Source organism: Pistacia vera, unplaced genomic scaffold (genome assembly GCF_008641045.1).
Source record: "Pistacia vera cultivar Batoury unplaced genomic scaffold, PisVer_v2 Contig211, whole genome shotgun sequence".
In the NCBI taxonomy this organism is placed as follows: Eukaryota; Viridiplantae; Streptophyta; class Magnoliopsida; order Sapindales; family Anacardiaceae; genus Pistacia; species Pistacia vera.
In genome coordinates this window covers 1,562,163-1,576,219 of record NW_022196015.1, presented here as the reverse complement: position 1 = coordinate 1,576,219, position 14,057 = coordinate 1,562,163, and the positions used below count along the sequence as shown (strand labels likewise).

Sequence of the window (14,057 nt, the reverse complement as noted above, 5' to 3'; positions counted from 1 at the left end):
CAATCAGGGCACAAGGCGCTCCGGTGATCTCAAGTCTAAGGATCACATGCACCACCATTCATTAGAGGATTTGTTCCATAGACACTGGGGTTAGCATCCATATGGAATCCTCTGGTGGGTTAGTCCAGTGAACTTGCTACGGTATATCTGCCTATAGCAAGCACCCATGTGTTGCACCAGGTTGTCACCAAACAACCTTGACAAGTGAGATCAGTCACTGCCTTTCGACAGGGTCATTCAACACTATGATAGCCTTACCATATTACCTGTGCCCTTACTTTAGAATAAACTAGGGCTATGGACGTTTCTAGAATGGCCACCATATGTGCTCATAGGGTTCTCACTATCAGGATTTGAAACACTTGATACCTTCGTCACGGTTCTTCCATTCTAAGGACATATATCAATACATATTGCAATAATAATGATTTATGCGGTATAGAATAAAATGCCTTTTATTTATTAATGAACATTATTACAAATAGTCAATTCTACAATAATTGATTGGCTCTAAGGCATCTACTCTAAAAATCTCCCACTTGCACTATAGCCAATCATTCATGTATTTAATACCAAATGATCTCAAGTGCCTTTCATGCTTCTGCTACGACAGAGGCTTTGTCAGTGGCTCTGCGAGATTATTGTCAGTATGCACTTTACTAATCTGCACGTTTTTCCTCTCAACTATCTCTCTGATGAGATGGAATCGTCTGAGTATGTGTCTATATTTTTTATGAGACCGTGGTTCCTTGGCTTGAGTAATTGCTCCATTGTTGTCGCAATAGATGTTTATAGGATCAACAATCGTGGGAACCACACCAAGTTCAGTAATGAACTTCTTAATCTAGACGGCCTCTATGGCCGCATCTGACAATACAATATGCTTAGCCTCCATTGTAGAATCCGCTATACTGTAATACCCAAGATATCAAAGGTATGTTCCTAACTCAAAATAGTCCTTTAGATGTTAATTTTATGTTAAAAAGCATAAAATCTAACTAAGGGAAAAATAGTCAATTCATTTGGAACCTTNAAAAAAAAGAGGATAGACATTTAATTCTCACCAACACTTGAGGGGTATATTTAAAAGCAAACACATTTTGGTTGGTCAAAAGCCCATCTAGAAATGGACCAACAATGAACAAAGTCATCGCCTGATAGGGGCAAGACTGATAAAGAAGTTGAGTTGAAGAAACTTTGAACTTCTTCTGGATGGTATTGGTCATCTGAGAGAAAGTAGTTAAGATTTCAACAAACCAAAGAAATTCTATAGGAGACTAATCTGGCCCTACAGCAAAACAATTAACAATTTATATTCTATTTAGTAAACATCGAACATGTAAGAACATTAAAAAAAAAAAAGCATAGAAATAGCAAAAGACACTTTAGCTGAGGATACAATCTGAGCGACACAAGTTGTAATAACTGCAAGTAGCGACATGACAGAACCCAGAACATTAAGCTGAAGATCAGTCACGGTTGCAATTCCAACACCCACAAGAAGGATGGCTAGTGAAAACTGGATACTCCGACTGCAATTATTTAATGTAGTATTAAAACATAGCTGTAATTAGCTAAATAATTAATCAAAGGAATATATCGAAATTGAATATGAACATAGGGAAGCAAAACAAGCACACCTAATATTCATATAATAGTATTGAAATCCCGATAAATGACATGTTTCACCAAACTGAAAGAAAAGATTTAGAGCTAACAAAGTGACAGCTTTTCAATGGAAAAAGAAAAAACCATAACCATAATAGAAACAAATTTATGCTGATGAAATCAAGCATACTAAACCCAACAACAATACAAGAGCAAACCATATGATCTAAAATTAGAAGACCATCTAATAGCCCATTAAAGCAGGCTATCAAATGGTACAGGGAAACTTCCACAGCTTCCAACTCACTAATTCAAGATTGTATTAACATCATCATAGGACCACACTTGAAATATTTAAAATTTTCCATTTCCAGGTAACCTCTCTACCCAAGAATGTTCTCCCCCTATCCAAGATCTAAGGGTCTACCAGCAAATGCCTTCAAGCATATGATGCATTATCTATCCTCGAAAGCAATTATTTGAGAGGCCAATCTGAAACATTTACCAGAGCAGGGAACTGTACTTTCATTTAGACTGGCATAAAAAGAAAACAGGAATAAATTTTTTTTATCATACAAATAGAGTTTCATAATCAAATACTATACCTGAATTGCTTTCTGAAGAATATGGTCTCCAAAAGAACAGTGCAGGGGATGATTGCAAGTTTCGTCATCTAAATGACAAATAAAAAACGAGAATTTTTCAGAAACTAAAACCAGAATAAAGACTATAAAATACTAAACAAAAGTATTAACTATCAGAATTTGTAGGTAATCTCACCAGCAATAGAGGTTTTTTTAAATTTTCTAGGAGGCTCCTAACATTTTTCTACAACGGCTTCTGATGACTTTTATAATTTCCGAGAAAGGTTTCTTACATTTTCAAACCACCTGGATTTGCTAGATTTACCACCTAACTTCAAGAGAGGTCAGTAGTGTTTACTCAAAATAGAGTAGAAGGTGCTTTTTAGTACACTATTGAAACACATTAATTCTGTAAAGGTAAATTGCTCTATAACATAAAATAATTAATAGAATGAAGGAAGCAGACAGAAAACCTCTCGATCAACCCAACTCTGATACCAATTTGAGGAACCAGTATTTTGAAAAACTTCAAATTATTACACTAGGACTCAAAAATAATATTAACATTGTTGGCATAATTGGTTCTAAAGAAAAATTAATGAAGTTACATAATCATAAGACTAGTTACAGATCATAAGACTGATAATGTTTATTGTTGTGAAGACAAAATTCAAAATCACAAGTCAGCTTGTAGAATGAAATTTTACCTGGTAGAAACCAACAGAATTGAAACCCAAGCTAAGATTCAAAAGCCCAATGGATATTCCATTCAATATGCCAAATCCCATAACAGCTCTAGGATCAAAAGGCTTGTGCTCAAACAATTTCATCCATAATGCCACGTGAAGAGAACAAAATGTAACCAGAAGATGCCAGCTAGTCAAAGTTGTGGCTGCAATTCATAAGTACTCAAGAGTAAATAATCACGTAATAGCTAGTCAAAGTTGTGGCTGCAATTCATAAGTACTCAAGAGTAAATAATCACGTAATAGCTAATAAATCAGAATCGAGCAATAATGATGATAGTAGTGATGATCTCAGTTGAAAACATATGGTAAACTACTAACAGCTACATGCGGGCCTGACACATTGTAATTTATCACTCCATGGACTAAATCAAAGGAAAGAGGAAAAACTCAACCATTCAGCGTTTAACACAATACAAGTACATTCTACTAAATCATTTCAAAAAGATTTCTCAATAACTACAAGATACTTAGTCCAGCTGCTTGGATCTATTTTAGTTGACAAAAGGCATCGTAATCGAATCCCACTCCCAGCAGGTGAGAGGGGTTTAGTTTAATTTTGTAAGTTTGAAAACTAAAACAATAGTCCCATTATGCTAGATATTTACTGTCATTTTCTTCAACAGATTAGTCTAAACTCTTAAAAAAACTAAATTAGATCTAACAACTCAATTAACAGCTGCTAATTATAATGAATAACAACACGATCAACAAAATTATAATATCGACAATAACAATAATAATAATAAAAGCTCACCAAAAGTGAAACCGAGCGAGCTTATAAGCGCCTTGTTGCAAATCACAATGGAAACAGATGAAACCACCGACAAACTCAAAGCTCCAATTGTTCCCAACTGGAACCTCTGGCCTTCACTCATCTTCTCTCTCTCTTTCTCTTTCTCTCTCTCTCTCTCTCTCTCTCTCTCTCTCTCTCTCTCTTTATTGGCTCGATCTGGATCTACAAAAAAACGCAACCACGTATACATAAACACACGTATGAAACACAAGCACGTAGAGGGTCAAGATTAGAAATGCTTACCTCATTTAGCGCGGAATTGGAAGGCTTCGAAACAGCTCAACTGAGATTTAACATAAATTGAAGGATAAGTGAGAATTAAATCAAGATTTGGTTGAAATTGGGGAATTTAAAAGAAAAAATAAACCCTAGATCTGAGAGTAATTAATAATTAAGAAGATGATTATTATTATTGAGTGAGAGAGAAAGAGAGACCTGAAAATGAAATGAAATGAAATGGAAATGTATCAACCAACAACACTGATCGTGTCACTTCTTATTAGAATGAGAGAGCTTTCTCTGTTTGTTTTATTAACTAATAATTTGTTACTTATTTATATGGAAAATTTTCATTCTATTCAGATGCTCTTTCATTTTAATAATAATTTCTTAATTATAAGTCAATTTACCTAATTTGATAAAAACTTTATTTTCATAATTTTAGAAAAAATTATATTAAATAACCTTTTTTTTTTAAATTGAAAAATAGTACAGTTTTAAAAGTCTCTGGAAAAGTAATCATATTTTAAAATTTTAGCAATCACTAGATAAATTACCCCCCCTTTTTTTTTTTTTTTTATCTAAAAATCCAAAGTGTATCGGAAGCCATCAGTTCCTCCAATAAATGACTGTAGTTTGGTTATTGATTACCTTGAGTATGCGTGTAGTTCAATGAATGTTTTCGCATGATAGAATATTGTATTATTGAAAAGATAGATTATTAAGAAATTTTTATAGAAATATGTATGGTTGATTAGAATAAATTGATAAGTATATTATAATAATATGTTTGATTGAGAGGATAAATGAATAGGTATGTTACGTAGATTATTAAATTGTCTTTCTTTTTAAATAATAATATAATATTATTTAATTCTATTATTTTTTAAATTATTTTTTAACCTCCTATATTTGAAATTTTACCAAAATATCTCAGTCATATAAAACTTTAATTTATAGTAAAATTATCCCCACCCACCCCAAGCCACTGTCGACAACTAGCCACCATCGTTGGCAACTGCTCTAATGGCCCATGACCGTCTAAATCTGGTTGGTCGTGCGCCGATAAGGTCTAATCTAGTCATGGATCAAAGATCCATGGTAAAAAACGGCTAGATCTGGCCGTGAATATGGTTGTTTCACGGCCAAAGATGTGGCCATGAAACGACAACCATTTCATAGCCAAAGATCTAGCATTTTCACAGTCATATCTATGGCATTTCACGGCCAGATTGGTCGTTTTCGACCATGGATCACAAATCCATGGCCGAAAACGTCCTTACCGGCACACAACTGGCAAGATTTTGTTGGTCTTGCCCCAATATGACGATTTTCGCCGACGACCAACGGTGATGGCTAGCGGTCGGCGGTGGTCTTGGGTGATTGGGGATATTTTGTTAACTTTTAAACTTTTTGTGGTTATGGTGTTTTAACTATATTTTCAAATGTAAGGGGGTCAGTATTGTTATTTGGTAGATATATGAGGACAAATGTGTCCTAAATGATAAAAGATTAAGGGCAAAACAGGGTCAAAATTAAGATTATCTCAGTAATCTTATATTAACACCCTTTGGGAAGGTAATCTGATTACCCCCAATATTACGAATAATAAATACTATTTGCAATAAAAGATTACCTAATATTTTATTACTTGACAACCAAACGAAAGAATCTTGAAAATTAAACAAAGATTATAAAATTAATCTTATANCATCACTTCTCATGGTGGAATTCTAACCATCATTCAACATCAATTCCATCAACAATTCTCATACAAACACATACATGCATAAAAGAAGTTTTCTACGCAATATTGCTCCAATCATGACTAGGGTTAGATTTACTTACCTTAGATGTGAGCAATCCAAACACTTTAGTAGTCTTCCTTGATACAACCCTCTTTCTCTTAAACCCTATGAATACAAATCATAAGAATCAACACTTTAAAACATTAATCTCACATCTTAGTGCAATAATCTTACCTATGGATGCTTGAGATTGAAATTCCACCAAAAGTGAACCAAGATCTGTGAATTTCCTTGAAAAGTGATTGAAGAAATTTGAGAGAACTTGGGTGGAAAGTGGTGTGAATGGAGGGGGAAGAATGCCTAGGGTTTTATACTTGAACCCTTAATATAACATATATTACTTATAGCTTCCCGTTTTACCCTTATATTTTCTATAAAATTTCATCTATGTCCCTTTATCAATTACCATAATGTCCTCATTCTATTGCATTCTCCATGAAAATCTATCTCTTTTCACTCTCCACACTTTTAACTAATTATGGGTGGAAAGACCATTTTGCCCTTGAGCAAGTTTTCCCCTGAATTTCACTAAAATTTCCAGGGAGTTCTTCACCCTGGCGAAGCATGCATTTTGCTGCCACGAATTTGGGCAGAGAGTACATTGCCGCGATGACAAAATCCCTTTGCCACAGCAATGTTTGCAAAATTTTCCCCAAACTAATTTCATGCATTCATCTTGGAATAAACACTACAACGACTAACTATATTACTACATTACCCCTTTAAATTTTAAAATTATATCCTATACCCTTATTTTTAATAATGTAGTGTCTTTTTTAGTATTTTAATAATAAAATGTATTTATAAGCTATATTTTACCAAACACGTCAATTACTTATCAAAACACGTAATTGCTTAAATTTTAAATGCTTATAAGCTCAAATTAGTTTATAAGCACTAGCTGTTTATAAGTTAATTTTCATAAGCTCAGCCAAACAGATTCTAAGTCAAGCACTTATATTTTGAAAATACAGAAACAAAAGTTGCACAATCGAACTCAAAAAATCAAAATTTATTTTAATTTCCCCAAAAAACACTATAAACGCCTTTTTCTTTTTTTTTTTTTTTAAATGACAGGGTAATATTATACTTAAAACCTAATCTGACAAACTTTCTCTCATAAACCCTAAGTGGCAACTCCCAATTTTTTGTTTTTGAATTTCCAAAATTCAAAATTCATCAGCAAAAAACTGAAAAACTGCCATGAGAAAGAGTTTATAAAATTGAATTGTGAGCCAATCTTTATTGTTAATAATAACTTGATTTGAATAAATTACTTATTAATGATTTAGAAGGGCACAATCACTTGTTGAATATAATCCCACTAGAGGGATCACAACTATACAATAGTATCTTGGGTATTCAACGGAAGTGTGGACTTCGATTACAACACCTATATCAATGCAATCTGTATAATGCCATTAAACTCTGATTTTGGATTAAGTCCTTGATGAATACCAAAGAAAATGTTGTTGTGATTCGAATTAGGCCTTTATCATCCCATTTGCGCTGAAGAATTGAGGAGGGGAAGCATACACCAGGACCTGAAGCGTTCATTAGTTGAATAGGTGATGAAATATATAACATAGTGAACATGATTATAACAATGATGAAATTTTTCAGTATTTGATAACAGTATACACTTTAACAAATCAAATTCTGGTATGTTTCCCATTTCATGCCTCATTCATACAGAAACTATTAACCAAAACTGCTTATATAAATGCATTTTCTTGTCCCTAAGGGACTACTTCGGTTTCCAAGGGGGAACTTGTAAATCTCTGACTACCCAATGCGCCTGCGGTGCAGTAAATGCATGACCTTTTAAGGGGCCATCAGCAAACATCTTCAAGTCGCTGGCAAATTTTGTACAGAGCTCATATTTTATCTAAGGTGAACTGAATGTAAGTATCAGGATCCGAATGGAAGTGCCGTCTCAGCTGCAGGTCCTTTTTGAAGAATCCACTTGGGCGGAACTTTTGCAAACACCTTCAATTTATGATTCCGGTTCCTTTTATTTTCCACACTCATAGAGGTCAGATTCACTTTCCCTTGGCCCGGATCCATTGCAGATAGGAACAGTAGTATTATAATTGGTGCTTTTTAAATTCGATCCACATGATACTATGGACATCATAGACACAGATATTACATTAACATATTTATGCAAAATCTTACAGACACACATGATCACATAAGAGATTGTGCACTGACCTACTACCTGCGGCAATTGGTCTGTCTTCAGTAGCCATTCTGCTGCATCAGAGTGGCAACCATAATGAATAAAGTCCATCAAACACACAGGCACTCGGATTCCCAAAATGTATCCCCGCCAGCTACAATGGATCATGACAGTGTACAATGCCAAATGCCAAAACCTAACAACAAGTTTTTCAAGATGTCCCGGACCCTGATAGGTCCGACTGAGATGTCTTTCCAGGACCAGAAAACTATGAGTTAACGCGAGACAGATACAGCGCAGGTAGAACAATGACGACGAGCCAGGCCAATGATGGTTGTAAGGAAGTTATTAATGAACAAAACAGAAAATAAGAGAAACACAAAAAAGAGATAGACATTAATTCTCACCAACACTTGAGGGGCATATTAAAGCAAACACTTTTTGGTTGGGGTCAAACCCATCGAGAATGGACCACAACTGACCAAAGTCATCCGCCTGATAGGGCAACTGATAAAGAAGTTGAAGTTGAGAATTTGTAACTTCTTCTGATGGTATTGGTCTCTGAGAAAGTATTTAATAGATTTCAACAAAACCAAAGAATTCTATAGAACGACATTAATATCTGATCGCCCACAGCAAAACAACTTACAATTTAATTCTATTTAGTAAACATTACACGAACATGTAAAAACACTATAAAAAAAAAAGAGCATAAAATGACTAACGACACTTTAACTGTGGATACAACTCTTAGTACGCCACAAGGTTGTACATAAACAGCAAAGTAGGCGACATGACAAGAACCCAGACCATTAACTGAAGTCATCACGGTGGCCAATTCCAACACACCACAAAGAAGGATGGCTTAGGTGAAAACTGATCTGTCCGACTGCGAATGTATTTAATGTATGTAAAACAAACTAAAGACTGTAAAGCATTATCATGAATAACTTAATCAAAGGACTATATCGAAATGGAATATGAACATATGATCAAGCACAACATCAACCCTAATATTCAGTTATAGTATTGAAATCCCGATAAAGACATGTTTTCACCACAACTGAAAGAAACGATTTAGAGCTAACAAACGTGACAGCTTTTCATGAAAAGCAAATACCATAAACCAAAATAGACACCAATTTAGCGGATGAAATCTCAAGCACTACTAAAAACCAACAACATACAGGCAAACCATATGATCTAAATTAGAAAGACATGCTATAGCCCTTAACAGCTATCAAATGTTACAGGGAAACACTCCACAGCTTCCCAACTCCTAAATTCAGATGGATTAACATCATCATAGACCAACTTGAAATTATTAAAATTTTTTCCATTTCCAGTGTAACCCCTCTCTACCCAAGATGTTGCTTCCCCCCTATCCATACAGACTAAGTCTACCCAGCCCAATGTCCTTCAAGCATATGCTTGCACTTAGATCTAACCTCGAAAAGCATTATTTTGAGAGGCAATCTGAAACATTTTACCAGAGCAGGGAACGTAACTTTCATTTAGAGTGGCATAACAAAGAAAACAGAATAAATTTTTTTTATCATACAAATAGAGTTTTCATAATCAAATACTATACCTTAATTGCTTTCTGAAGAATATGGTCTCCAAAGAACACTGAGGGATGATTGCGTTTCGTCCATCTAAATGACAAATAAAAAACGAGAACTTTTTTTCAGAAACTAAAACCAGAATAAGATATAGAAAACTAAACACTCTAGTATTACTATCGAATTTGAGGTAATCTCTCACCAGCAATAGAGGTTTTTTTATAAATTTTCTAGGAGGCTCCTACCTTTTTCTACAAACAACGCTTATATACCTTTATATTTCCGAGAAAGGTTTTCTTACATTTTCAAAACCACCGGATTGCTAGATTTATCACCCTAACTTCAAGAAGGTATGCAGGTTGTTTACATCAAAATAGCAGTAGAGGTGCTTTTAGGAACACTATTTGAACACGTATTATTCTGTCAAGGTATTGCTCTCTATACATAACCATAATAATTAATATGAATGAAGGACGCAGACAGAAAACCTCTCGATCAACCCAACTCTGATACCAATTTGAGGAACCAGATTTTGAAAAACTTCTAACTTATTTACACTAGGACTCCAAAAAGAATGTAACATTGTATTGTGCATACTTGTTCGAAAGAACAAATTAATGAAGTTCCTAATCAGAGCTATTTACAAATCAAATAGCTGATAATGTTTATTGTTGGAAGACAAAAATTCAAAATCACAAGTCCAGACTTGTAGAATTGAAATTTTACCTGGTAGAAACCAACAGAATTGAAACCAAGCTAAGATTCAAAACTCCATTGGATACTTCCATTCAATATGCCAAATCGCCATAACAGCTCTATGGGGATCACAGGCTTGTGCTCACAACAATTTCATCACTCTAATGGCCAACGTGAAGAGTAACAAAAGTGGTACCAAAGATTGCCAGCTGTCAAAGTTTGGCTGCAATTCCATATTACAAGTAATAATCCGTAATAGCTAAACCATCAAATCGAGCAATATGATGGATAGCTTAGTGATGATCTCAGTTGAAACAACTGTGTTAACGACTACACTACCAGCTGCGGGCCTGGTGACCTTCATTGTAATTTTATCACTCCGTGGACTAAATCAAAAGGAAAGAGGAAAAACTCAACCATCTCCCATTTACACAATATATAACATTCCTATCTAACTATCATTTCAAAAGGATGGTTCTCAATAACTACAAGAATACTTAGGTCCAGCGCTTGGATCTATTTTAGTTGACAACAGGCATCATAACGAATCCCCTCCTAGCGGTGGAGGTTTTAGTTTAGATTTGTCAAGTTTTGAAAACTACAACAATATCCCCCATTATGCTAGATATTTACTGTCCAATTTTCCTTCAAACAAGATTATCCTAAATGCTAAACGCTTTAGAAACCTCTAAAACCTAAATTAGTAATCTAACACCGCAATAAAGAGCTGCTAAGTCTACAATGACCAAACAACCCGACAACAAATTTATAATATCGGACAATACACAAGAATATATAAAACAGCTCACCAAAAAGTGACAACGCGCGAGCTTATAAGCGCCTTGTTGCAACTCACAATGGAACCAGATGAAACCACCTCCGACAAACTCAAGCTCCATTGTTCCCCAACTGAACCTCTGCGCATCTGCCCCTCACTTCTCTCCGTCTCTCTCCATCTCTCCGGTCTCTCATCTCTCTCTCTCCGTATATGGTCGATCTGGATCGACAAAAAACGCAACACACGTATACATACAACCACGTAGAAACAACCGTAAGGGCAAGATTGAAATGCTTACCTCAGTTTAAGCGCGGAATTGGGAAGGCTTTCGAACATGCTCAACTGACGATTAACATAATTGAAGGATAAGTGAGATTAAATCAAGATTTTGGTTAAATTGGGAATTTAAAGAGAAAAAATAAACTCCTAGATCTGATGATAATTATAAATTTAAGAAGAGTGATTATTATTTTGATTGAGAGAGCAAAGAGAGCCTGCAAATGAAAGATGAAAATGGAATGTGGATCAACCAACAACACTGTCGTGCCACTTCGTTATTCGAATGGAGAGAGCTTTTCTTGTTTGTTTTTAACTATAATTTGTACTTTTTACTATGGAAAATTTTCATTCTATTCAGAGGCCTTCATTTTCATTGTATACATTTCTTTAATTATATCATATGTAACCAAGATTTATAACAAACTTTATTTTCATAACTTTTAGAGAAAATCTCATTTACATAAGCCTTTTTTTTTTTTTTTAAATTGGAAAAATAGTACAGTTTTTTAAAAGTCTCTGGAAAAGGTAATCATATTTAAAATTTTAGTCATCCAATAGTATAAATTACCCCCCAACCTTTTTTTTTTTTTTTGTTTATCTAAAAAAAAATCCAAGTGTATCGGAACGCCATCATTCCTCCAATAAATGACTGTAGTTTGGTTATTGATTACCTGAGAGTATGCGTGTATTCAATGAATGTTTCCCCGCATTGATAGAATATTATTATTGAAAAGAATAGATTATTAGAAATTTTTATAGAAATATGTATGTTTGATTAGAATAAATTGATACGTATATTATAATAATATGTTGATTGGAGGATAAATGAATAGTATTTTACGTAGAATTATTAATTGTCTTTCTTTTCTTTAATACTTATAATTTTTATATATTCTATTTATTTTATTTTTTTATTTTAAATTTTTTTTAAATTATTTTTAAAAAAAAACTAACCTCTAATTGACATTTTACCAAAATATCTCAGGTCATATAAAACTTTAATTTGATTAAAGTGAAAAATTAGAATCACCCACTCACACCCCACCCAAACTGTCGACACCTAGCCACCATCGTTGGCAACTGCTCTAATTGGCCCATGACCCGTCTAGCACTGGTTGGTCGTTGAAATGCGCCGATAAGGTCTAATTCTAGTCATGTATCAAGATCCATGGTAAAAACAGCTAGTCTAGGCCGTGCATATGGTTGTTTTACACGGCCACAAATGTGGCCATGAAAACGACAACCTATTTCATAGCCAAATACTAGAGCATTTCACATTCATAATCGTGGCATTGCACACCCAGATTGGTCCTTTTCTCGACCCTGGCATCACAATCCCATTGGCCGAAAGACACCTTACCACCTATCGCACACAACGCCAGATTTTGTTGGTCCTTTGCCCCAATATGACATCCTATCTTCTCGCGCGACGACCAACGTGATGGCCCCCTTTACGGTCGCGCGTGGTCTGGTGATTGGGGATATTTTGTTAACTTTTACTTTTGTGGGTTCTGGGTTTTTAACTATATTTTTCAAATGTAAGTGTGGTCATTATTGTATTTTTTGATAGATGATGACGAACTGTGTCTCTAAATGCATAAAATAATTAATGGCAAAACAGGGGTCCAAAATTAAGATTATCTCAGTACAATCTTATGATAACCTCTTGGGGAAGGGTAATATCTGGAATTACCCCCAATATTTACAATAATACATACTATTTGCTAAAAGTATTACCTAATATTTTATATTACTCTTGACAACCAAACGAAAGAACTCTTTGTAAAATTAAAACAAAGATATAATTAATCTTCTATCACCCACCCAAACACCAACGCAACTTTGAGTTTTTTGTGTAAGAAAGGTTGAATATAGTCCGATGGATGTTGATAATTTTAGAGAATAAAACTATTTTCCTCTCAGAAATCCAAACTATTCTTAACGTGGAACCAAAAATTGCGCTATATATAAGATCTTCTCAAATTTAGGCACTAACTTCAATATTCTCATATACTCTTACACCAATTTTTAATAAATCTTATGCATTAGCCACATTCAACTTACTTTTAGAAAATAATTAGTGGTATTTATTTTTATAACTTACAACTTCCTTAGTATTTAAAAATTTTATAGAGATTAATATTTAATATATTTTGGATTTTTTTTTTTTTTTTTTTATTACTTAATGATACGAGAAGTTGTCCGGACTAACTTACATACACCTTAACTAGATTCCCTTAACCCTAGAACATCGTTCGGATAAAAAGCTCTAATGACATCCTTTAGCACCCCAAGAGGACTCTCTCCCTTAATAATATATAAAGATCCTCTTCACGCCCGTTTAACCTAACCTACCTAGAGGTAATTTGTTGATTCTCTTTTTAAGTGGTGTACATAATAAATACTAATAAACCAAGTTTAGAATTAGGGTACTATGTATATTCATTTGGCATATGAAATATTGAATTTGGCTAGTTGGGAGAAAGTTTATAAGGAATTAAAATAAAGAGTTATGAGTAGATATGCAAAAATTACCTAATTCACGTGAGCCTAAGGTATGTGTGTTTACCAAAAAAGTGTTGCTGTGCTGTTGACTCTAGCTCTGAAATTGTGTATGTACTGTGTGTGCTTGGTGCATACTTTTGTGGCATTTCCTTTTTAGAAAATCCTTTTTAGTAAATTTGGTGCAAAAATTACTCCTGACATAAACTTGAATTTGGCAGTTAAATGTCACATTATTTTAAATAGATGAAATTCACATAGATTTTATTGTATTTGCATCATTAAAACTTTATAATA

The 14,057-nt window shown here is 34.1% G+C and overlaps 1 protein-coding gene across 1 annotated transcript; it reads right to left on the bottom strand.

Moving 5' to 3' along the window:
* Positions 1–1,013: 1,013 nt before the first annotated feature.
* On the bottom strand, positions 1,014–4,229 carry LOC116129402 (UDP-xylose transporter 3-like). The gene is made up of 7 exons (XM_031415146.1): positions 4,170–4,229; positions 3,978–4,017; positions 3,696–3,896; positions 2,900–3,084; positions 2,214–2,281; positions 1,400–1,532; positions 1,014–1,226 (listed from the first exon to the last, which is right to left on the bottom strand). Exons 3-7 carry the CDS (start codon positions 3,814–3,816, stop codon positions 1,014–1,016), a joined length of 720 nt encoding a protein of 239 aa, XP_031271006.1. The 5' UTR covers positions 3,817–3,896; positions 3,978–4,017; positions 4,170–4,229.
* Positions 4,230–14,057: the final 9,828 nt, after the last annotated feature.